Source organism: Neopsephotus bourkii, unplaced genomic scaffold, assembly GCF_033783945.1.
Source record: "Neopsephotus bourkii isolate Nb327-2 ecotype Australia unplaced genomic scaffold, CSIRO-AGI_Nbou_v1 NB_357, whole genome shotgun sequence".
Classification (NCBI taxonomy): domain Eukaryota; kingdom Metazoa; phylum Chordata; class Aves; order Psittaciformes; family Psittacidae; genus Neopsephotus; species Neopsephotus bourkii.
In genome coordinates this window covers 1943970-1970428 of record NW_026900863.1, presented here as the reverse complement: position 1 = coordinate 1970428, position 26459 = coordinate 1943970, and the positions used below count along the sequence as shown (strand labels likewise).

General features: G+C 41.9%; 1 protein-coding gene across 2 annotated transcripts; it reads right to left on the bottom strand.

The window, feature by feature from the left end:
• Positions 1-1617: 1617 nt before the first annotated feature.
• PANK3 (pantothenate kinase 3) lies at positions 1618-26321 on the bottom strand. Of its 2 annotated transcripts, XM_061348430.1 has the most exons (7): positions 26069-26321; positions 16231-16583; positions 14226-14479; positions 13440-13616; positions 11817-11940; positions 9344-9469; positions 1618-7954 (listed from the first exon to the last, which is right to left on the bottom strand). In XM_061348430.1, exons 1-7 carry the CDS (start codon positions 26094-26096, stop codon positions 7904-7906), a joined length of 1113 nt encoding a protein of 370 aa, XP_061204414.1. In that variant the 5' UTR covers positions 26097-26321; the 3' UTR covers positions 1618-7903. The 2 variants fall into 2 exon arrangements, with proteins under 2 accessions (XP_061204414.1, XP_061204415.1); XM_061348431.1 differs by lacking the exon at positions 26069-26321 and having other exon boundaries at positions 16227-16366.
• Between the last annotated feature and the right edge of the window lie 138 nt (positions 26322-26459).

The following is a 26459-nucleotide window of genomic DNA, read 5'->3' as shown; positions in this document are numbered from 1 at the left end:
TAGAGCCGGTATTTGCTGTGTTAGGGTTTATCAAGTGTGGGGCTTGGGCTAAGGTTCCTGTCTCACTGTACTTTATGGCAATGACTTGTAATACGGGCGGGCTCCAGCAGCAGGGCGGGATGGACGTGGCCGTGGACTGGTCCCTGGCCGTCCGGCTGCTCCTCACCGTCCTGGGCCTTGCCCTCGCCTCCGTCTGCGTGAGGCTCTGGGAAGCCGAGGGGGAACGGTTCCAGGAGCCGGCGGCTGCTGAAGCGGCCCGGGAGAGTGGCCCCGGGCACCAAGTGGGAGGGGGACCGGAGGCCGGCAGGGAGCGGCTGCCGGTGGAGGAGGTCGGGGCGGTCGAGGAGCGGGAGGGGGCGGCTGCCGAGCAGCGGGAGAAGGCGGCGGAGGAGCCGAGCCCCGCAGAGGAGCCAAGCCCCGCGACGGCCGAGAGCATCCCCCGGCAGCCACCCACTGAGCTCCACAAGCCCAAGCCCCAGGAGGACGCAGGAGACCCCGCAGCATTTCCCAGCAAGGCAGAGGAGGAAGAGCTGGACTCAGGAAAAGAGAAGCTGGCGGTGGGAGAGCCGGCAAGCACAGCAGCTACACCAGCCCCAGGGACAAGTACAGCAGCAACGTTTGAGAGTTCTGGAGGTTTTGAATGGCCTTTGGGTACCCTTGGGACCTGCCTGCTGACTGTGATGGTGTTCACTATGTTGGCACACATGCAGAGTGTGTTTTACCCACCACCATTGTGTCTGATCCCAAAATTTAAGCAGAGTCGGGTTTGGGTCTTGTCTGGGGTTAGACGACGGTATGGGAGGACCAAGAGGTTTCCCCCAAGGGTGGACAGCCACGAGTGGCAGGGCATGTGGGACAGTATGGGCAAGTATCTAGTCCACTGGGCCCCTCCAGTGCTTTGGAAGCGTCGGAGATGGAAGGCAGCTCTGTGGTGCAGAGCTCTTCTTCACAGCACAGAATGGAACTTCCAGAGGTTCATTTGTGGCAGTTTAAAGCAAGTATCTGTAGTTTGGATGGCTAAAGTACCTTTAGAGTGAACTCTGAAGAACAGCCTCACACACAGCAGGTGTGCACAAGCTGCACTGCCAGGACGCTGCTGTGGCACAGACTTCACTCCTGACAACTTGCCTGTTAAGCATCCAGTCAGAACTACTTCAGGGATACGTAATTTGGCTTTTCCAAGACATAAGCAAAGAACAATTCCAACAAGTACAAGAGTACTTGCAGCTTAGCTATAACATGTAGCTGATACATGAAGTACTTCATTCAATAGGAAACCATCACTCTGCCACCTGCGTGCACAAACTGGCACCTGCTCTCTAGGTAACTTGAAGGCAAAAGCTTATGGCACGCTTTCTTCTTCAAGACTGCAATGCTCATGTTTCTTGGGATATCAGATGTTTTTTAAAATAGGGCTTCAATCTAAGAACTGTGAAGTACAGGCTTTTACTAAAGGAGAAGAAGAAAACGGCATGAAAACCATACCAGTTATGTTTCCTTAGTGTAAGATGTTACAGGATAACTCCCACTATCAAGTATCACAGCAACTTAACATGCTAAAGGAAAACCACACTCAGAAATACCTGCCCTGCACCCCAGGAATGTAGGCAAACAATGAACAGTCTCAAATTATTTATTAGGAAAAGACAAAAGTACTTTTCAACATTCACACAGAACAAATGGTAATAAATCCAGAAAAATAAACTGTAAAAAGTAGGCCCATCACAGAGGAGTTGGGTTATCACAAAGAAAAGGAAATCCAAACTTCATCCATGCAAACAAGCAGTAAAGAATTATTTACAGTTTTGATGGGATGAATTACAGCATTGGCCATATTTGGGCCCCAATCAAATTCCTCAGTGACATTATTAAAGGGATCTAATCTGTACATTCAGTAATGAGAATCTAGAAAAGAAAAATAATTTAAACCATTTACAAGAGCTGTATTAGAGACGGCAGAAAGGGATCATTTACAAGAGCTGTATTAACAGGTGACACAATGGTATTGAGCAGTAATTTTTTAATACAAATTTGTAGCACACCATTTGTACATCACATCTTCAGTGTCTGAACAGTAAACAAGGAAGTGGAGACATGAGTGCAATGTAATAGAATAAGGCAACTTAAGCAAATGGCTCTTCAGAGAACTTTATCCTACCAGGGTTTCCAATTTCTAAACTTAGCTGTTTCATTTTGCTAACTCACTAAAGTATTTGAAGATATCAACTGGTGATGACAAGGCCTGAATATGATGGAAAATTAAATACTCCTTTGTTTAATGCCAAAACTCAGGAATGTAAAAAAGTGTGGATTATCAAAGCCCTATAAATCTTATCACACCAACACACTAATTTTCATCTTCTAGATGTGGCAATTTCATGTCTCAAATTTCTAATTCACTGGGCTTTTAGTTAAATTCTTTTGCAATGCACAGTCTGAATCTAAAATAACTCCTCCCAAAGCTTCTATTTACAATGTTCTTAAATTGGTGCTAGAGGAATGGTGAAATGCAATTCATAGCAAAGATCAGCATCTGACACACCATATTCCAGTTTTACAGGCAAGACTAGTGAACACATCTAGCTTTAAACATCATCTTTAATGCGTATTTTTGCATTTTTAACAGCCTACCCCAGTAGTGACTGATTTTCTTGGAAGTTTTAGCAGGGAACAAATGCCAATCATGTTCTACTTGACACTACTTGTTCAACCAGCTACCAAACCAAAACAAGATGAAGGGTAACACTGAAATCTGGCAATGAAAAGTCATCTGTATCCTAATGCACAAGGGGAACGTTACAGAAAGCAGCACAGGAAGCCAACCTTCCCAATGATTTGCCACACTAACAAACACAGTCCATATAGTCTAAATAAAAAGATAAAAGGGAAACTTGAAATAAGGCCAAGAAAGTATTTGCAAATGATAACATTTCAGTCTGTCAAACCAACCAGGCCATAAATATTTTATTTACAATTTCTATTTAGAATCTTTATTTTCAACAGAAGATTTAGCACCAGCAGGAATATGCAAAGTAGCACAACTGTGTTCCCCAGGCATAAGACCTCGAGGCCAAATCCTGCTGATCATTTTAAAACAGTCCCCACTGAAGAGAATCATCTACCCAAGTAACTAAAGCAAGCAGGATTTGGCACTCAGTTATGCAAACCTATATTGCTCAAACATATTCCATTAGCCCATTAATTACAAATACATTACAGCATCTTTTGAGATGTTTTCAGAAAGTGGGGTTTTAAGAATATTTAATATGCTTTACATGTGTGAAGTAAAACCTACTCAAATTAATTGCAGACTTCCAGAATTAGTAATCTTACCACAGATGACAATACTGGCGATGTGTTTTGGACTATATTAGTAAAACCTAATGCAAGCAGGGAATTCTCCGTCTATACTGTGCTAAAGCATATTTTCAATCTCCCATGGTCATGTCTGAGGACTTAATCACCCATTTCATCTACAAGTGTTAAGTCTGCCCCCCTCACTGTGTGTTAATAGGAAATGGAAAAGTTAATACAACCAAATCAGGAACTGGATGTGGCAAGCATGTTCCCAGCTCTGCAGTGTGACCTACAGGTCTTGGTCAAAGACTTCTCATCTGACCCACATATTTTTTGTTCACTTTTATGTATGACATGGGTTTTAAGCCTACACAATCCAAATAAAGGGTGTAGGCAGTCCTGTTGCTAGGAAGACACTAAGAGCTAGTCTTGATGTGTGTGTAAATGGACTGAGGATAAAAAGTCAACCTCAACCAGCTCAACAGAACTGCACTGACCTTCACCTCTGCTAACCTGTTTCCTCAGGACTATAAATAGTTTCCAGCATGTGAACAGCAAAAGTGACATTTCAAAATAGGCTGACCGCAAATTCAGGCATTAACCAAAGTTAGTAACTGAGTGCCAAAGATACCACCTAGTCTTTAAGAAGCAAAGATCTGCTCTAGACAAAAGACACTTCTGTTAGTTCCAAAGGTTAAAATTGGACTGTTATTCTGAAACATTTAGAAATGAGAAGTTATTGCAACTTCTCTAGAAGTAGGCATTTCCTGAAGACCTATACTGGATAGACAAAGAGTCAGCATTACAACCCTTAAAGGCAATATAATCACCTTGCATATATACTATCAACAACGCAAATACAAGTAAGAATCTCACAGTACTACTGAAGAAATATTTAACCCATGATGAGAAGCTGGAAGAGAACTTTTGTTCTTAATATACAGGCTGCAACTAAGTGGGACAGTATGGTCTCATACGCTTTCCATGCTCTAACTCTCAAACCATGAATGGAGGTGTTGGCAGAATCCCACAGGGGCTTGCTTGCAGAACACTAGAGAGGGGAAAGGTCTTCAAAAGGCAGGTCACATCTGAATATTCCTTGAAAATCTTGACCAAACTGTGAGACGAAGAAAGTTTATCACGTGCTGATTCTCTCTGAACTGTAAAATCTATTGAGGCTTTATTAAAAAGAATGAAGAAGGGTTTAGACTTAAACCTCTGCTAGCTTCAATAAGGAATGCTGAAGATATGCTGAATTCCAGCTTGCTAAGTATTCAAAATGTACTGCAGAAGAAGTTCTCTTGTTGTTCAAACTGCAGTTACCCCAAGTAGATCTAGAAAGGTGCAAGTGGTTAAGTTTAACAACCACACCAACTTGGAATAGCTTCATCTAGAATGGAACTTCTTTGGCCAGAAATAATCTGTATTTACCTCACTAAAAGCCTGCAGGAGTTTTATGGAGAAACTGATAAACCTGTGTGTAATACTTACACAGACCAAGCTGGAGTGGGGAGACCAAAAAATGCTAAAGCATTACCCCAAGATAAGGGCTCCAGGGACAGGAAGCAGAAAGCTGATGCTGCTTTCCTGGCACCTCTAGTTACACTGGATTGAAGGGATCACGTGCAGGGCCAACAGCTACCTGCCATTTTTCTGGTAAGCAACACTGGTTAGGAAACCTCATTAATAAAGTACCAGTACCAGCAAAATTGGCATTGCATGAGAAAAAGAAAAGGCACTCACATGGCTGATGGAGCTGAAAAGAATTACACGTTCACAGTGAGCCTTACATTGCACTTGAGAAGAAATACCACATAACTTTCCTCTAGAGAAGTGGTTCCACTTGAAAAGACAACAGTAGCCCTGAGAAAACCTCAACTTGTCACTACTACAGCACATCGCAGTCAATCAATTCACTCTAAAGCTGCTCCAACCAATTAGCTGTGAGGAAAAGAAATAGCAAGGGTGAAAGTAAAAACAGATCAGGAAAAAGCCAGTTGAGCGATTTGTATAAAAGAAACAAACCTTTTCAATCTATTTAGAAGATAATTTAGACAAAAAGACTTTAAGGCTTGTCTTGCAACTCTCCGTGATGCCTAGCATTTCTACTGTTGGTAGAGTCAATCTTTAGAGACACTAATAACAAGTTCTACATCAGGAGAAAATGAAATCCAAAAATGTGGCTTAAATACAGGACCCTGGGCTTCACAGTAGGATTTGACAACTTCTCTGGTTGCTCTTGTGATGAAGTAAACCATTGTGCTGATGAAAATAGTAAAAGCAAGCCAATTTTTTTAGAAGCTCAAGGGAAGTAACAGAGGTAGGGCATGCTTTCTTATTGTCACAGTACTTTCTGTATGGTACAGCTATTTAAGAATTACTCCGTTAATTTGTTCTGTTAACTCTGCACAATTCACTTTAAAAACATATCTTAGGCCACATCAATTTCAAATGGTTTAAATTAACCATGGTCACTATGTTACCATCTTCTGCATGTGCTTCGGGTTAAATAAGCTCAACTACTGCCTCAAGAGCAGCTCCTTCCGCATCACAAAACGAGAAGTAGTGATAAGTATGGGCTGAAGAAACTGTTGCTAATCAAGCTGTAGTGTCTGAAAGTATCTCACTTAGCAAAAAAAAAAAAAATGCAGGTGGTTTGCAAAATGTTCAGGTGGCTGTCAAAACACCCAGGAAATAAAGTTTTTACAGCATTTTCTAACCAAATACAGGTGACTTTCCAAGCCCAATCGGAACTTAAAAGGATCAGTATATGGCAGCTATAGACCTTCTATAAAAACCGTATTAGCTTCTTGTCTGAAGTGCTTTGATTCAGCTTTAGACCAGTTTAACTGTGAGTGTGATTTGGTTTTTAAAAGTCTAAAATGAAACATAAAAGCAAACATAATGGAAAGGTAGAATGAGTACAAGGAAAAGCAATGCTGAATGGAACTGCATCTGCAACTGGCATTGGGTTTCATGAGCTGGCTACTCTAAGTTACTGTACTCTTAAAGCACCACAGAAAAGGACTAAAAATAATAAACTTATGTTAGTATGGGGCTTTGAATTTTAAGCAAAGGAAGAGAAGACTGAAAACAGCACACAGATTTCTAGCACACTAAGTAGATGTGTCTGTGAATACAACACAGCCATGCTGTGGAATACTGGAGCAATCAGCTTTAAAAATACCTTAAAGCTCAAGGTAAGAATGTGTTCTAGTATGACTGCTCCTCATGCACCTAGAGGAAACATTCAACATTGAAATGATACCATAAAACTGGGGAGCTCTTTAGTCCAGAGAGTCATGTAGTTTATGACTGCAGAATATCCTTAGAACTGTCAGATCTCATGCCCTGGCTCCAGGACTAAACTTATCACAATAATCACAACTGTAAAAGTATAGAGAAAACCCCAAGGATCAGTTCCAGAGAACAGATTTTATCCCAAGGCCACAATTTGATGAATGGCTCCATAGTGCAAGTGCACTAAATATTGGTCCGTTTGGTGCTGCAATACAAACTCTGATGTTGTTCCCCACCATCAAAACCAAACTTCCAACTCCAAAAGCAAGCTAACACCCTTTCATTTTCAGTATCTGGTTAGATGAAAATTAAGGAGAAACAATATTTTCAAATTAGTAGGATGGGGCAGAAATATCCCAAACCTCCACAGAAATGAGCCAAAGCATCAGGATGAGAAGGTCCCACATGTCTATTTTATATGGGTTTCTCCAGTTCTCTCAGGCTTTGTGGTACCTTTACAAATAATGATGCATGATGTCAGAATTGATGAGACACCCAAAAACCCCACCAGAAGGCATTTTAGAAGTCATGTCCTCATAAAAACCCCACCAAAACCACAAAACAAAACTCAAAACCCAACCCCAAAACCTGCCATCACTAATCATTAAACTCTTGACTAAATCACACCACAGATAAAGGGCATCTTCCCAAAACACCAGCTGTATCTTCAAAGAAATGAAGAGGGCAAGTGAATACCTTCACAAAACCTTCAAAACATCACCTGCTTAATCTGCTGCTTTGGTTGATATCTGTGTTTCCATTCTTCCCACTTAAAATGAAACCATTATTCCCATTACACATAAAAATAGGTACTATTCTTTCTGGGGGAAGCAGTTGTCTATGTCTTCCTCATCTTGTGGATGGTACCTTATTGTTTTTAAAGGCTTCTGTCTGCAAGTACATATGGAAAATTGTGCTCATAATATAGTATAACTAATGGAAATATATACAGAACTGTTGGGCCTAAAGCCTCAGGAGTAAACTTGCAACATTTTCATGCTGAGCACTTTAAGGTTTGGCATTCCTTCTTCTGGAAGCTTGTTTTCAGAGGATGTATTGCATATTAAAAGTTCAATACTGGCTACATGTACCAAAGAACATAAACAATATCCTCAAACAATTCACTTTTCAATGCCCAACAGAGTGAAACCCCTTCCTCATAATAGCAATATTCAGTAGCTAATCACTTCGTAAAAGCAGTTACAGCAAATCTGCTATTTAATTCCCCCCTCCCCAGATTTAGTTCCCATTGCCGTAAATGTGTCATTCAGGTGGAAAATAGTTCAGTGTAGTGACATCTGGTATCTCAACTGAAATTTGGCAGCCCAAGAAGAGCACCCACAGCTCCAAAGTAGCCCTGTTCAAAACAAACAGAAGAAGGTTTCAGGTTAAAGTAAATTCTGCACTAACTACATTTCAGTGACAACAGAGCAGCCAATGGACTGATGCTACAGGAAGCCACCACACACATTTAACGGCTAATCTTTCATAACAGTTTTGTAGACCTTGTGGAACATTTTACCCTTCCTTTCTAGCTTAACTTCAGAAGATTTTACCCCAAGCCTCCCCATACACTGCAGAACTTCTAAGACATGTATGAGTGACTCCTAAAGCACAGAAACCAACTTTGGTTTAGTTTTCCTAGAGAAGGTGCCTATTTTGGTTGCCAAAGGATCTTCAATACCCAGGAGAAACCCTATTCCTACGGTACAAGTCAAATGTTTCTTTCACTGCACTTCTTTTGTAAAGTATTACATCCACACTGCAGCGCTATTTTTGGGCTGTATGCTTAACCTGCATATAAAGAACTGTGTTCTCCTGTGGAATTACTTTCCCCCTCTTGGGAAGCAGGATGTTTCCCGTCCCCGTAACTATGAAATACCTAGGTGTCTGGAATCTACACTTGACCAAATGCAGGAATTTAAAATTTATCCAAGACAAATCTGAAGGGGCAGAACTACCAAGGCACTATTCTGCTATTACTGCAGCCACTAGCACCAAGACAGATTACTGTTAGCCTCAGAGTAAGCAGGAAAGGAAAACAGTTGTGAGAATCCACTGAAGGGGAATAGATGTACTGCTATTATATCTGCAAACCATCACACTGAGGACAAAACCTGCCACCCCACTGCAAAGAAGCTACAAGTCTCCCAACTGTTGCACCTCTAATACTGGTTGCCTGTATTTTCACCAAAACAGGCCAAGTCTCTCAGCATTACATACTGATCTAGACACATTATATACGGATATTAGATCTAGACTAACGTGCCCAAAAAGCAGGTTAGTCTCAGAACCTAAAATCACAACAACTTCAAGGTGTATCAGTGATGGTATGAAAGCAGTCCCTGTTAAAAGCAGTCTTGACTTCTGGGATGTTGCTCAAGCTCAGTTTAGAACAATGGAAGTATTTCAAGGGCCCATGTTTTAGGTATCTCTCCAGTGTGAAAATATTTACTATTGTTTCCACCCAAAACCAAATAAAGACTGTTGAACCTTGACACAGACCTCAGCATTTTTTTGTCCTTCTTCAAAGATATATAGTGTGAACCAAGATATTACAAAGCAACTTAAGTACTTCTCTAGCAGAGCACGCTGTCCCCACAGAGCCAGCGCAGTGTGACCAACCTCCTCTGACTTTCAGTGTTTACTGAGAACTTGGTGTGTCAGGACATCACAGTCATGAGAGCTACTCAAGACATGTGTTTTGGGTGACACAATACATAGAGATATATGAACCAAAGCGTACCTCATGTTCTAGGAACAAGGCCTTCAGCTGGCCTTTTGACCAGTAATCCAGTGCATATGCAAGAAGCTTCATTGACAAAGTATTCACACGTAAGAAATTGCCAACAAACACAACTCTGTTGATTTTCTAAAAAGAGAAGAATAACAGCAAAGGATTAAGTCTTTTCACTGTTTAACACAGCTTTGAAAAACTAAGCTACAAAAGAACAGGCTGTCTCCAGCAAGGAAATAAAAAACCCAAACAACCCACAGTTAAAGTTCCAAACTTTACAAGACACCATTACTTGGAAAAGGAAGAACCATGGAACCCTCAAGAATTGAAGGACCTAGTTTACAGAGAAGTAGCATTTGTGTTTCAAATTACGTGAGCATGTGCAGTAATCAAGCCAAAGAAACAGCCTAGCTAAAAGTAAAATTAAATGAAAAGCACTTGTATTTAGTAGAGGAGACTCAATGCCTTCATAGCCCTGTACAATGCTGCTTGATCCTTATGCAACAAGGCAGCACTGTAAAGAAGCCGAAGACAGTAAGACATAACAGATGTTTCTTTCATCTTCAGACCTCAATCTACCTCAGCATAACATTAGACAAAGACTTAAACACTAGAAGTGAGCTGTGAATTGCAATCAAGTGAAATGTAAAAAAGTGAAAACCTTTTAATTTTCCCCATTGACTGGAAGAAATCCAACATTAAGTGGAAGCAACATTAAACAGTGGTTGAATGCCATGAGAGCAAGAACCAAAACATTTAATTGTATGCTATGAGAGCAAGAACCAAAATATTTAATTGTATTTGTGCTTAAATAAGCAGTTAGTAATGTTAAATGAATGCTCATATCCAAGCTACAAAACTAGCAGGACAACTCAGCCTGCAGTCAAATGACTAACATGCACTTGTAAACACACTGTTAAGGAACCCAAACATAATTCTGCTCTACAGGAGGAACCTGAAATAATTCATTGCTTTTTACCTTTATACATCAGTTCAAGCCACAAGTTTATGTATCCCTGCAGTTACGTGACATAGCTGGAATTAGACCAAAAACCTTGAAATAAGCTGCTTTGTGCAGTTTTTGAGTTCTGATTTGTACTCCTTTACCCCCACTCTTAAATACACATTGCTTACATTTGCCTCAGACTCAGATTATTAGTATGTACTTTCAACTTCATTCTCATTTTAACTATTGTTATCAAGCTTGCCATAAACCAAAAAGCCAAAATTAACTTAATAAACACAAAATTAACTTAATAACCACAAAATTAACTTTCTATTCCAAGACCAACATGAGAGAAAGACAGAGAAGGGAATTGAGGGAGAACTTGCAATGGTATAGCCATAAAAAGATACTCGTTTGTCTGCTCCTAAGCAACAGGAGGGTCACTGCAGGTGACAAGCTGGTATTTCTGAGATATCACGTCCATAGGTTTTAAGCAAAGCTCTAGGTACAGCTACCCTCAGTCTCCTCTAAGAAAGCTGTTACTAAACCTCACTTTATCCAGTTTCTTGATAACAAATGAGGAAACCCCTGGTGCTCAGACACCTATATCTTCTATTCCTAAAGAAAGAGGAGCATTCCTAAATAAAGAGGTCATGCCCAAAGTATCACCTCCTCTGACCTGCTGGCTATGTCCTTGCATCTCAGTACAAAGTCAGTCTTCACCATGCTGATTCATGTCCAGTTCAACTGCCAGCACACTCCTCTCTTCTGCAGTGCTACTCCCTAGCCAGTCTGTATACCGCTTCTTGCCATGAGGATGCTATCCTGGAAGATCAATGGGCTATTCTGGGCTCTTTATGACATTAGGAAAACCTCCCACAAAATCTTGCTTCCAAAATCCCCCCAGAATTAGCATCCTGTTCTACTCAAGTCCATCTAGAGTCTACATTCCGCTTTGTCTTCTTTACTTTTCCCAAGACTTTAAACTCTTACTATTTTAAGGCTGTAACTGAAACCCTTGACCAGTTCCTCACTCACAAACAGCAGCACCAGCACCATGCCTGCCTGGTCAGTGTGCCTAGCACTGTCAGAAAATCATCCCCAGCACACCTAGAAGTATGGCTTGCTTGTGATCTGCCATATTACCTTCCAGTGGAAGTTCTGATAGTCCCTCATAAGAATCAGGACTTAGAGGTCCTCTTATATCCCATGCTGCACGTGTCAGTGTACAAAGACGTAAACTGAGTCCATAATCATCCTGCTTTTGCAAGGAGACCTCAAGGCCTTTCATCACAATACCCTGTGCTCCCCTGCTCCCTCATTTATCTGCAGGCTGTGGGCTCCATTCCCCAGCAAAGCTCATCTGAAGGCCTCGTTACCAGCTTACCCTAGATATCCTTGTTCCACTTCTCCAAAGACAGTCAAAATATTCTGAACCAATTCCTTGTTCTTTGTTACCACATTATTTTAGAAGGAACTTAATCTGAAACCAAATAATAGACCTATAGACAGATCATTTTCTTGGTCAGAGTTTACCTCATTCACTGCACACATCCGGGCAATAGACCCAATGTTATTGGTGATGGTGACTAGTATGGCTCTTGCAAGATCTTCTTTGCTGACAGACTCTCTCTTCTCTTTGTAGATCATATTCCCGAAACTGGAACAGGAAAAATTTCTATTAAGCACAAAGTGATTCATGTGCCTTTGTTCAGAGTATAATTTTTATGCTATAACAGAACTTAAGCCTCATGTTTGTTCGTAAGTAGCTCCTTTTTTAAGCCTGTATTAAATACAGCAATCTGACAAATGACACTACAACATGGGTGTTTATTCCCTCACAGGAAACAGTTAATCTTATTCCAATAATGACACCTGACAAAATATGCTTGTTTAGATTGTTTCACTTCCACGAAGAGCCATCTACAGCAAAGGCAGTCTTATTCTTAAGCAAGACTACTCTGAAAATCTAATTCCTGTAAATTAAGCCAATGTCTAAGTCTGACTGGTGAAACCTCCAACTCCTCATGCTTGCTTCCTCATTCACAGTATCTATCCTTTATCTATTGACAGAAAAACAAACCTCAAAGAGAAAATAAAACAGCTGACTGCAATTTCGGTTGTATAAATGAAGAGTTCTGGATGAGAAGGGCATTTTCATTACTACACTCGGTAGATCATTTCTTACAAATAGTAATAATGACAAGAGAAGAATCCATAGCTATGCCTGGCATTCTACCCCTAAGGATTCTGTGCCATACCTAAGTCACTTCAGAGAAATGGAATTCAGACTATTCTAAAACTCAAGAAGTCATTAAAGATCTTAAGAGTCTTTAAAATTAAACAAGAATAGCAAGTACCTATATACAGAGCAAGTTAAGATGTACTGACTAAAAGTGTGAAGTCTGCACATATTAAGACCTCTTATCATATCCTCTCTCAAGAGGCCTGGACTCAGCTGGCTGGAGAGGGAGAATTAAGTTACTGTGAATTAAGACCTCTTATTACTGAATAAGAGCAAAGATTTAATGAACCCTCTTATGCATATATTAGTTTCACTCCCAAAGTTTATTCTTCTTACATTTCTTAAGGGTAGAGAACCTGTAACATCACCAATAACCTTCCCCCATGGAAACAAATCTTGAGTAGTCAGCAAGTGCATTGTGCATCGCTTGTTTTGTATGTTCTAATTCTTTCATCATTACCATTACTATTATTTTCCCTTTTGTTTCTGTCCTATAAACCCCAACCCATGTTCCTCCCAACTCTCTCCCTATCCTGCTGTTGATGGTGGGGTGAGCAAGGGACTACGCATGTTTAGCTCCCTGCTAAACCATGGCACCTCTGCACTTTGTTCTTGCCACTCCTGTGATCACCTCACGCTCTCTCTCACATGAAGCTATATTATGTTCTCACTCATGTGAAGCTGTATATGACATACCACTCTTCATACACTTTATTCAGTACCTAGCTAGCAGGTTGCATGTGGCTTTAAATCTTCTGGAAAACTGAGGATACATACATTTAGGATAACTACATTTAGCTTAACTACAAGAGAGGTTTGCTGAAAGCAATTTTCTTTGTATTAACAGTTAAAGTCTTGGTTTTGAAGCCTTCCATAGACCAGCAAAAGAAGCAACAAAAAAGCCTCTTGCTTACCTGGATGCTACAGCCCACCCTGGCAAGCCAAATCTTTCATAGTCTCCTCCATAAATATCTCGAACAAGTTTGTCAGCGTGTGTGCTGTCTCCTTTGGAGGCCATTTCCAGAGCTTCTTCAAAACTTTCACAGCCTGTCAACAAACTGCACAGACCAAGAAAGGTGCCTCCACCTAGACTGAGAAGAAAAACAACAGTTGCTTCCTCATATCAAAGAGGAAATACTATTTCCACCCAGCTAACACAACAGGTAAAGCCCTCCAACTTACATACCAAGCTTTCTGCTTTCTTGCTTAAGGTTCACCACGCTAACAGCTCTCAATCAATTTAACATTCATGTAAGTTAGTTACAAGAGGCTAACTATACAATAAGAGCTAACAAATAGTCAAACTCTCAATCTGTATGCTGGAAGACTTCATCTGAGATAAACTCCCTAAATACCAACATCTTGACACTGACTGATCCTTGACCATTAGCTGTAAAACGTGTAGACAGGTTCACTGGGTACACTCTCAAAACCTGGGGCAAAACCTGTAAAGCTCTCACTACAGAGCATGTCCAACACTCATCATCTGATAAGATACTTGCCAAATCTCTTCAATAACAGAACTATGGGAATGGGCTTCTGACTTCAGTGAATGCAGCTGTAAACTTAGATAAAATACTTTTCCATGCTACGGAGTCAGAGAAGGGATAGGTGCGGGGAGCCAGGGACAGAAACCACTTTGAAAACAGAAGGCTGGTTGTTCTGTAGAGTAACAACTCCAACTTAGGTCATTAAATTACCTTGTTCCAGTTACTCTTTTATAGTTGTCTTTGGAATGGACTGATAAAATACTGACTCCTGAACCAATGTTAACAACCAGCAATGGGTATGGATCATCCAGGTTAAAAGGCATCTTTTGGCATCTCTCAGGATCTGAGGCATTTTCAAAATAATAGCACTCTGCCTGCCCATTGAAGCTGACAGAGTCTATATACAATAAGCCTTTTACAAGGCAGTCAAGCTCATCCAGTTTGTGCAGCTGGAGGTTTCCAATCTGTGGTAAAAAGAGAAAAGAGACAGTGTCAACATGTTCTAACATTGCTTAAACATGCTACAGATTTGTGAGTGTACTTGTACTGCCTAATTTTAAGAAGCTGCTCAGGAGTTTCAATCCCACTATAAAGCTAACAAAAAATTCAGAGGTGAATTCTGAATACATCAGTTAGCAAATGACTCTGACTATAAATCTAGATTTGAGACTCCAATCAAGAACAGACAAGCAGAATAAATATCTGCTTTGGTAAGTCCAGAGATAACTTCTGAGATACTCAGACATTAATCCATTGAAAAATTCACATTTTTCATCAATCTAAATAAAAATAAGTCACCAAACACCCGAGAAGCCCCATCAAGTGTCATCTTATGATGAAACTCACAGATCTGCACATCTTTTCAAGGTTTCCTCAGATGTCAAACAGTCATTTCTAAGATGTCAGCAGATAAAACTCTCAATGGCATCATATTAAATATTCTTGCACCTTCACTAAGACTCCAAGGATGGTAAGAAAACCACAGGGCAGAAATTCTATGGAACTTCAGGCTCACTGTGGTTCCTCCTCAGTTTTGCATGCAATATTTAGGCTGCTGATCTCTCCTAAAGCACAGACAATTTAACAGGTGCTGTGGGCTCCAGTAAGGCTGTAATTTCACGTAATACTTAAACCAGCTGAACTCTGAGCTTTCAGAGAGTGCTCACACTTTCTCCCTTACCGCAGCACAAAGTTCCAACTGTTAAGAGTGCAATTAGGCAGCTAATCTAAGGAGAAACACCCAGTCTCTCTGTGAATCAGGTGAGCTCACATTTAGAGAGCAGCCCACAGCTACATTAGGAAGTTGCACAATCAGACTGGACTGCACACTGCTGACTGACATCAATACCAGGCCATAGCACTGTCAGTCCGCACCTCATCCCCCAGGGCCCTTCAGCCTCTCTTGCCACGACACGACTTGGAAGCCTCACTGCTGAGCAGATCAGGGAACTGAACATCAAATATTTCTGTGGGGATTTATAATGAATTAGTTCTGTACAAATTGTGACCCTACCCACAAACAGTTGTACCAGCTCAATGCAAGACTGGCACAGGAACAGAAATAGCAGATTTTTTTTTAAACCAAACATTTTGTGCTACTGATTTGTCTTGTCTCGGAAAGCACAAGAGTTCTGCAGCCACTTTAAAACCAGAGCTTGGTCTCACTGGATACTGTGGTAAGAGTCTTAGTAACAACTATCTTTGCCTAGAAACTGCATCTAACCAAATGATCAGTTATGATCATCAAGAGAAGTCAAATCACCTCAGGAAAACCCCAAACCACTCTGCAGCTGAAAAAAGACTGTCTTTGAGACAGGCATTTTGTCACAGACCTCTAAACACTGCACTGGACTAAATTAATGAAGATAATCCCACCCACAAACATGGAACACCTATCAGCAAAGACTGCTTAGGAAAGGAAATCCACAGTGAGCCAAGTGCCTCACCAGTCTAAGCCCATTAACTTCCCAGTTAACTTCCAGAGGGTCCTGCATTTCACTGCATTCATGAAGTTTCTAATAGGCTATTAGCATTAGATCTATGTGTTTATTATGGTCAGAAAGCATATTTCTAGATTATCATACTTCAGACTGGAAAACAAATGAGTAATTAATTATATTTGAGCAATCCAGTTTTTCAGGATACTGCTTACTTTAACCATGCCCAGCAGTGCTTTCAGCAGCAGCTTCAGGAAAAGGAAAGACAGGCTACCTACTGTGCGAAAGTCTTCCTCAAACTTGTAAGCGCCACCACCGGTGGCACACAGCACCGTGTGTAGTGTGGAAAAGTTCTTATTTCTTCCCATTTGGATAAAAGTAGGCAAATCTTGAGTTGGGAATCGAATAAAGTGCAAATTTCCTCTTCGAGCAAAAATCGTCAAGTCTTTCAGCTCAAGGTGGACATCTCGAATGCCAGTGGATCCATAGGCTACGTTGGAAGTCAGGTATTTGCGGATGCTCTTCAAGCTTTCAACTTCCTCCTGCTCCTCCTCTGCAGTGATATCAATAGGTTCAAAATATGCAAGTTTCACCAAAGTTCCCCCAATGTCCATGCCAAACCATGGGAAAGCTGTGAAGATTACAAGAATAGGTCGATTAGCTCTGTTAAAGAGCAAAAGCACCTAACTTAAGACTAAACCAATGCTACACTTTTCAACAGAGAAGAGATTAACAATAAACGTCCACAGGAACAGAGAATTAGTTCTATTTCCACTACATGACTGATATTCCCCATGGCTGCAGGTAAAAATGAAAAAATGAGCAAGACTGAAATGCTGTCACATGTGCTCAGAAAGCCCAACTAAAAGCTCCTCCAAGTACCCCATATCTTTCATACAAACAGAATAAAAGATTACAATAACCTTCACTTCTCAAATAAGCTTTGACACAGTTTAGCACAAAGACCTGCAATGCATACTGGAGAGAAAGCAGGTTATGCACAGCTGGTAGCACATAGAAAAACCAGGATTACTGAATCTAGGGTTTGTGGCTTGGATAGGAAGGCGGAATTCCTGTACTACAAACCAACACAAAGCCATAAGTACTTTGTCATTCTGGGGGGATAAATGCAATTCCTAACAGGGATTATATGGTTTACATCATCTAGGACCATGATTTGAATACGCCTGTATCAATAAATGTTCTTACCGTGTATGGTGAAACAGAGACTCGGACACCATTTTCATCTGAGAGTTTCCCCACTGTCAGCTCCCAAAAACAGTGTTCAAAACTGAATTTGTGAGTTTAAATAAGATCCTGAACATCCACCTGGGAAGCTTGTGTTTTTATTTCCTAATTGCTACTATAGCTTGCTGGGTGGTTTCGTTGGTTGGGTTTTATGCCGTGCAGAGTTCCAATTTATTTTTTTCATATGCAATTCATATACTATAGAAGCATGAAGCTCAGGAACAAAATCAAAAAGATATTAACATAGGCATCATGAAAAAGTTGTAACTGTGTTGGATTTATATTACCAGTGGGACCTATCCTTGAGAAGAATGGCCTACCAAAATGCTTTAACATGTTGAGTCAAGGCTGGCTGTGTTCATTTACAGCAGGAGTGCAAAAGTTAAACAGAAACTTAGAAGTTGCCTCAACCTTAAGGAATGGATGTCCAGGGAATGTTGTTAGGTGTTAACAAGAAAGACTGAGTCAGTAACCTTACTCATCTTGAGAAACTAAATTGAAATACAAGGATAAATTTTGTGAGTAAAAATCTAGCACCAGGTAGGGAACAAGAAAGTTCTATAAAGCTGGTATCTGTCTATAAAGCTGAGATCTAAGCATTAGACTAAGCATAAAGTCACACATGAATTAACAGCGGCAAATTGACTCCTCTGCACCAGGACTCTGCCCATCAGAACATCTGTCATCTCACTGTCTGACTACAACTAACCGGTAATTTATAAAGCCATCTCACTAAGTTTCAGCCCCTTGTCATAAGCAATGTCACAAGACCAAAACGGAAGAAGAGAAGCTGATTCATCCAGCAGAACAGAAAGTGTCTGTAGGATTCAACCAGAATCTAACTAGGACACAGCAAGGCAAGAATTATCTAAAATACTTGGGATTCTTCCTGCTCAGTGGGCATACTGAGTAACTAGAATCTAGTCTTCCACAACAAGGAGGAAGGAAAAAGCAGCTCAAAGTTGAAGCGATGAGCTTAAGGAAGACATGGTGCAAATCATGCCTGCTTCAGATGACCCACCGCATTCCATGTTAAATAATCCAAAGGGGTTTGCAAATGTAGCATTAGTCACATCTATGAAAACCTTCAGGTTTATGACTCTTGTATTGAAAGTAAAAAACAAGAACAGTCGAACGTAAGGAATTTTATTCCGTAACTCAAATGAGAACATATTTTATGCTGAAAATGGATCTGTACAGTACCAGTTTGCTGTGATAACTGAATGATCTTAACAGCAGTTTAAGGATTTTGAAACTGAAGAAATAGGTCAGTTTTCACCTCTGTGCCAAACCCCAAGAAGTTTCCCATTTTTCTATTGAAAATCTGTCAAGACTTGGCTGGTAAGTACATTGCTCAACTTTCATTTGCAAGGTAGAGGAGTTCTGACAAGCACCTGGGCACAGAGACTACCGACTTACTCCTTATACAGGCAACCCAGAGGAAGATATTCTGTAAGGATTCCTGTGTACATAAGCCACTCCTGACTGATTTGTATACAGGTACAGCCAGAAAAAAATAAAGCCACTTTGTTTTCCAGACAAAGAAGGGGATACACATACACTGAGATAAGTCCATAATCACTTGAACAGTGGCTGCAGTTTTGGTACTACAGGGATACAAGATGCATCCATGCTCCACCTACCTTTAAATACTAGAAATACACTGATTCTAGAGAGCTAGAATTGTATGTGGACACAACATGGAAACCTTGTGAACTCTCCTCCTACTGCTGCAGCATTTGGGTGGATCTTGGCTCAGGATCCACCCCATCTGGATTCAAGGGGGAATGGAGAACACAGGAACCCATGTGAAAACATCAGTTCCTTTTCCAGCTACTGAAAGTGATTTCATTTGCAGGGTTAAAATAAGGCCACTGACAGATTGAGGACAGAGGACTACTCAGAAAATATACTGAGAGCACACCTGAGTCTCCTACGAATCCTCCCCTCCAGCAGCCTGGCCTGAAGACGACACACCTAACTTTAAGTCATGCCATACATCCAAGGAACTGGTGCATCACTTTACAACACATATATGAGCACACTGCTTATAGAATCATAGATGTTTAGGGTTGGAAAGGACCTTAAGATCATCCAGTTCTACTCTGTTCTGGTGAGACCCCATCTGGCATACTCTGTGCACTTCTGGTGTCCTCAACATAAGACAGACGTACAGCGGTTGGAGCAAGTCCAGAAGAAGCCACGAGGATGATCAGGGGCTGGAGCACCTCCCATACAATGACAGGCTGAGAAAGTTGGGGCTGTTCAGCCTCGAAAAGAGAAGCTGTGTTGGAAACCTCAGAGCAGCTTCCAGTGTCTGAAGGGGGGCTATAGGGATGCTGAAGAGAGACTCTTCATCAGGGACTGCAGCACTAGGACATGGGGTGATGGGTTCAAACTAAAACAAAGGAAGTTCAGGTTAAGAGATAAGGAAGAAGTTCTTTACTGTAAGGGTGGTGAGGCACTGGCACAGGTTGCCCAGATAAGTGGTAAATGCTCCCTCGCAATGTTCAAGGCCAGGTTGGACAGAGCCTTGGGTGACATGTTCCAGTGTGAGGTGCTCTGACAGGGGGTGTGTGCTTCAGGTGGTGTTGCTACTCTTTACGGTATGTTCAAAGCACAAGAGTTTTCACTCTTACACGATACCTGCAGCATCTGTAGCTGGTACAGCCTCTCAAATCCATGAAAAAATTAATTCTGAGGCAATCTTGTCTTTGAAAGCTGCCTTGGAAGAAGACAAAAATAGCATGGAGTGTACCTTGGGCTGAGAATACCTACATGATTCTACTAAAAGTATTTTACACTTGTATCTGTGGGTCATGCTTCTCTGAGTGAGAGACTCAGCAGAATGACAGCAGCACAACCTTTTGGAAAAAACCATCCCCATACTTCAGCTTGATGCTTTTGGCAGTCCAGTTAAAGAAACATGCCGGTATGAGACCAAAATCAACTGCACAACCTTTGTCCCAAGCTTATAGCTCTGCAGATACCAGGTCTGAGGACTTGTGCAACGCTAACCATCATTCCACAGCTTCAGTTCATAAGGAGAATCAATGCACTTGCATTAAACTGAGCCTTTCCCAGAGCTCCACAGGAATTTCATCATTAAAAGACTTTTCTCAGCTCTTCCTCTTTATAACTGCTGTTATTCCTAGGAATAACACACTACAACAGGTGATGCACAGCTCAGAAGTATTCCTTGCTGAGAATTTAACTGCTCTTCACACAACAAATGCAGTGCCCTGTCTTTCCAAAGCTCAGCTCCTCTCTCTGCAGAGGTCAGCTGCAATTTGAAAGAAGATAAGCACAAATTGAGATTTTTACTCAACAAACCCAATTGCCTTGGATAGACCACATAAAACTGCTGCAAAAAACATGCTTTCTGCTTTTAGGAAGTCACACTGGGCTCTTTAAGGATACATAACTGAGAAGAGACAGGTTATGTAAAGTAGAATATAAACTGGGGATTTGAAATCCATATGGTTTAATGTGATACCTCACACACATCAACCTGTCTCCAACAGGAAAGCAAAACAAGTATCAAAATACCCAAACTCCTTAATTCCAAATCCAGCTTTTCCATCACTCCCCAGCTCTGCCACCAGCCACTGTGGTCCCTATGTAGACAAAGTCTAACCAGGAATCTTTGCTATAAAGCAACGTATTGTTCTGTACATGCCCCCAAGACGGCTTTGAGAGGCAATCTGCTCAGAGCTAAAACAATAAGGATGTTTAGGAGGATTCCCTAGAACTACTTTCTGCACATGGAAAAGTGCTTTCTGCAGGGAAGAGTACTGTCACATTGTGCTGTGGTCGTAGCAGTTCTGCCTAGGAAGAAATCCCATGCTTATGTCTCTTGGTTGTTGTTAAAATTACTCGTTAGAGCTACACAGAGAGGACTTCTTCTCTTGTGTTTGCATTTCTCAAGTTCTTAGCATACATGGTTTCTGGCAGCAACCTTAAGGCCACTTTTATCTTATCATACAAGGTCTTTATATGCCAAAAGGAAATAATTACAGTGAAAAGTCTTTCTTGTGACAATACAAGCACAAAGGTTGAAGGGGTTTTCTTTCCTATGGGTTCTGCTTCAGTAGAGCAGAGGGCCTTTGAAGTTCTCCACCCAGACCAAATACAAGTATTTTGACTTTGCACACCCATCTGGATCCAAGGCTGCCTGAAGTACACACTCAGACTTAACTACTTCTCTTTTTAAGCATGCGATAAGATTCTTCCATTTAACACAATCTGTATTTAGCTTTTAAAGACTGAGAAACAGTTTCTAGTGTACACTTTCCTATGAATGTAACCACATATTTGAAACACAAACACCTTTAAAATACCTCCTTTTCACTGTAAGATAACAGTCTGGGTCAACTCTGCATTAGATTATCAAGAGCTAACCTTTGAAGAAGAGTAACTGATTCCTAATTCAAGTAGGAGCTTTGCAACATGAAAGCATTATCTCAGAACTGTCAGTAACACCAGAGAATTGGCTACCAGGCTCTGTGTCATCTTTGTGAGAAAACTTACGTATTATTAAGACTCAAGACTGTTGCACTTGAAGTACAAACACAGCTTGGGAACAACTGTCAAAGCATGCTGCAGTTCATGATTCTATATTGGCTTAAAATACAAGAAAGGAAAATAATAATAAAATGACAATAAAACTTCACTTCTGCCAGCACAGCATCACTGTATGAAAGTATGTATTATTATCAGTTCTGATGTACAAAACTTATCTTCTAATTCATCTCGGTATGTAGCCTTTGACAGCAAAATTAACCTTGATCCCATTCTTATCCGATTACTGACAAATCAAACAAGTTAACTACAAAAAAGTTATACTGAACACAGTATAACTTACACAGTGTTTATAAACACAAACTACGTGTACCTTGCCATTTCTCCAGATGAGTTCTTCTCTATGTACATGCACATATCATTACGCTTCCACTAATTCCCTGAAACATCTGCATACAGCAGGGTAAAACTTAATGATAAACTCTAGCATCTAAATCAGTGAACAGTCTAAGGCAGCTACCATGTGCAATGGTCCACGTTAAAACACATCAAGGGGTGTTGAACTGCTTCATCAAGTGGGGTTCACCCTGTGGCCAGACAGCAAATTGCCTTTGCTGTGCCCATGTTACATGGATGTGTGCCTGTGAGCCTCAAAAGAGCAAAGGTGCACATCAAGTGTCCTTAGCCCTCCGCTCACTGGAGAGGGTCTACTTAACTAGTCTTGTAGTAAGCTTTTGGTTCAAGTATCCCAAGTCCTGATCAAAATAGATTTGGGCTGGATACATTTAAATTGGGTGCTAATTCTACCTGACATGCACTATTACATGCTCCCAGTCCTCCCATAGGAGGACTTCTCCATCAAGCTCTGTAAACTCCCCACTTTCCCACTCAGCCACCTCTCATCACTCCACAGAAGGGCCACATCTGTCAGCAGGAGGTCAGGTGTTAATTGGCAATTACTCTAACTGCTCTTCATTAGATTTATCACATCTACAAGTGGATGCCATGGAAAGCTAGCACAAGACAAACCAGCTTCTCCCTCCTTGCTCATTCTGGTAATTTTGTTGACATTCAGCGGGAGGCTCTTTGGGGAGAGGTGTTTTGATTCTAGTGAGATACAGCATGCAGAGGCCTATTCTAACACTTACACATTCAAACACTGTGCCTGCCAGGATTAACTCGTTATTAGAAATACATTTTTCAATTGCAGTGAAATGACAGCCTGGAACATCTGCTGTGAGCTAATACTCAGCTTTCAAGGACTAATAAGAAAATGGTAGGATACCACAAGACTAAGCAGCAAGTCCTGTGAACAGGAATATCAATTTAAAAGCTATTCCACAGCAACCTGAATATATTTTTCACCAATTTTACTGCATGAGATCAGTGTGCCCACAAAAACTATATATGTCTGTAGAACCACATTAAAGAAAATAAACTTTAGGTTTTCACCTTTTCTCTATACTGCTACAGCATTTTGCAAATCTCTACTTACACACTTGCATACATGTAAGTATCTCCATTTGCCACAGGGGAAAGGCCTGCATTAGTTCTCAAATTATTTCTGATAAACAATTAGAAGAATCAGACTAAGAGTAACATACACTGCATAGTAAACATGAGAAGTGCCTGCTGTCGCTCAGCAGTCCATTCCAGAGCCAAGCGGCAGGGCTCACCTGAGGAGCACAGCACGCTGGCACTCTCCTCCTAGCAGTGCCTTGCCTGCCCCACCAGCACCAAGAGCTCTCTGAGTAAGTGGCTCTATTCTTCCCTTTAGACAGATCCCACGCAGCAGCAGCTCTGCAAGGCACTCTGCTCTCACATTTATCATCTCCACCCCCAAGTAACCTTTGGAAGTTTCTCTTAAAATTGCCAGCCATTCTTCCCCATTTCCTCAGAAGAACTATCACACAACTGCTGGCTGGAAGGGTCCTCTGGAGGTCATCTCATCCATCCTGGAGGTCATCTCGTCACACCAGCAGGAAAACTGTTAACATGAGATGAGGTCAGCTACAGCTTTGCCCTGCCTATACCTGAAGACCTCTGAAGTTTTTCAAGGATCCTCTAGAGATGGACACTCCACAACCTGTACAGCTTTCACTGCTACACTAACTACCGAGTACACCTGCAAAGGGAATTTAAGCAGCCTCTTTCAGACAAGAAACCTCAGCAGCCCTGTGCCGTAAATTCAGCTGCATTTCTCACAGGTTTTACAAAACCGAAGTAGGCACAGCATCAGCCAGGTGAAGACTGGAAAGCAGGAGCACACAATCACCTCTGGGCAGTGTATCCACAGCAGAAGTTCTGAACTTGGAGGTGTCTCCATTTTACTCTCACCTCTCTCATGACAGACAAAAAACTTTGTCAGTGCAATCATGCTTTCTTTCATGAGAAATCACATCACAGATACAAGTACAGGTAGGCTAAAGCCTACCTAAACTCCACTTTGCAGGCTCTTACAACAGACTAAAGACTGCCTGTTAAATAATGATTAACCCTTCTTCTCCTGCATCAAATGTGACTCCAGCATGGAGAATTAAATACTGGCTTCACATAAGAAATGCATATCCACTCAGCAATTACACTGGAAAGTACCTACAACTGTCTTAAACTAAATAATTTGTATCTAGACAGTCTAGAAGTGGTATTGAGGCCCAACTCAGCTTTTAGATCAACTACAGCACATAAACCAAATCGACAGCAGTATTCAGGCACCAAAGCCCCTGAACATCCACAGACTTTTTAGTGCTCTTGTGGATCTGTTCCTCTTAAAACATTGAGCTGCTCCCCACTTCAGTGTACCTAACCAGGAGCAGCGATCTGCAGAATGGGTTTAAGGTTTCTTGTCTAAGGTACTAAGTGCTCTTACCTTCAAAAAAAACCACTGGCTTCAAAATACATTGGAAGAGTCAAGACGGAATAAACAACACAGTTTGACACCGTATCCTTCCCCTCACTGCTTACACAGTTCAAGTTGTTTCTGATTCCCATGATTAAGCCAATAGCAAAGTCCAAGTTCAAGAACTGGAAAAGTACAACTACAAATTTAGCATATTTAAGCAGATGAAACTTCTTGATAGCATTTGGCACTGCTATTTCAATCCACCACTGCAGAAAACAGCCTCTAAGGCCCAGCAAAGACCCTCCTGAACTTGAGCAGGTTGTGCAGTAGAAACTGCCATACTCTTACCATTCTGAATTACCAAACACTATAATGTCCTATAGCAACTTGACTACTTCAGAGTCTTGATATAATTCGTTAAGTGTTATACCAGAGACACAAACACTGTCTGAACTGTCCTCTTCATAAACATGATTACAGTCAACTCGGGAATTCCCAAACACCTGCACTAATAAGAGGCGATGGCTAATTGTGTGCTAGAAGCTGCACATTTAGGGTTTCTTTAACACACCAAAACAAATATTTATAGCTAGTTCTAGAGCTACACTAGTACTTCCTATGTTAGACACACTTGGGGATCTTCTTGTGCTGCTCAACAATGTATTTAAAATCTACACTTTCAATATGCTCTTCATGAGTCAGGCATATCGGATGACTGAGAGTAACAGCAGGCCCAGCTTTCAGGACTAGCTATCTTTTCCATATGGTAACTCACCCTGAAAATAAGTCTGTAAGTATGATGACAAAATAAAGACGGCCTAACTCAGTGGAGCATCCCTTTCTGCTAGTTACACTTGAGTAAGCTTGACAGCTGTGTTGACTTGCACTGCTGTGTATCTGTTACACTGGGAAAACAGTTTGTTACGTAGGCTAACTTTACTCAATCCAACTCCCCACAGAACCGTACTAGTATTAGACATTCTGTTTGCATTCATCTGAGTCTGACCCACGTGTGTGCCCGCCAAAACAAATACGGTACTCCAAAATCATAAACAGTAAGAAATGGGGTTACAGCTGTGCTTGTTAAACGGCGAATTCAGGGTATTTTACTGAAAAACTCGTACCCGGTTATTCACAATTATTCATATTTGGTTTTCACTAGCCCTTAGAACAACCTGCGGCAGCTCCAGCCGCCAGTGCAGGTGCTCAGTGCGCTAAGTGCCCTCTCTATCAAAGGCAGCAGCCATCCCAGGAACAGGTTGTGTGACTTTCCGTTCCTCCACGCCAGCGCTGAACAGCGCCGAACAATCGCGAGGCCCCACCAGAAAGGGACCCATCGGAGCGGGAAGCGCCTCGGCGACAGCTTCCGAGCCCACGGCCGGGAGCTAGCTGCCAGCCGACCCCGCGCCCGGTTGCACACATACACATACACATACACACACACACAAACAAACACACAAACAAACACACACCGCCCCCCGCACCGCCACAGCCCGCGGCCTTACACGGCTTCTTGGCGTCCTTGATCTTCATGGCGGTGCGGCGGCGGCACGGTTCGCCGGCCGGATGGGGCGGGAGGGGCTCGGGGGTGGGTGTCCTGCCCCTCGCCTGATGGGGCGGGAAGCGGCGGCCGCTCCTCGGGGCCGGGCCTCGCTCTCCTGATCCGCGGCCGAGGGGCGGCGGGTGCCCGCCCCCTCAAGAGCGGCGTGGGCAGCCCCCACCGCTACGCCCGCGGCCTGGGCAAGCGCTCGTCCAGCGGCGGCATCGGCTACCGGGCCGGGGAGGAGAAAAGGGCCGGGAGGCGGCGCGGAGCGGCGGCGGCCCTCACGCCTGGCCTGGCTGCGACGTGCCGGGCATCAGCCCCGGGGTCGCCGCGCCCTGCCAGGAGCCCTTCCC

Bases quoted from the DNA above. Each gene is read 5' to 3' on its own strand.
- PANK3 (XM_061348430.1), bottom strand. From the start codon at position 26,096: ATGAAGATCAAGGACGCCAAGAAGCCGT. The intron at 14,480-16,230 runs GTAGGTAGCCTG...TTTTTACCACAG, and splicing joins TTGAGGAAGACTTTCGCACA to ATTGGAAACCTCCAGCTGCA. The intron at 11,941-13,439 runs GTAAGCAAGAGG...TTCCTGTTCCAG, and splicing joins GGGTGGGCTGTAGCATCCAG to TTTCGGGAATATGATCTACA.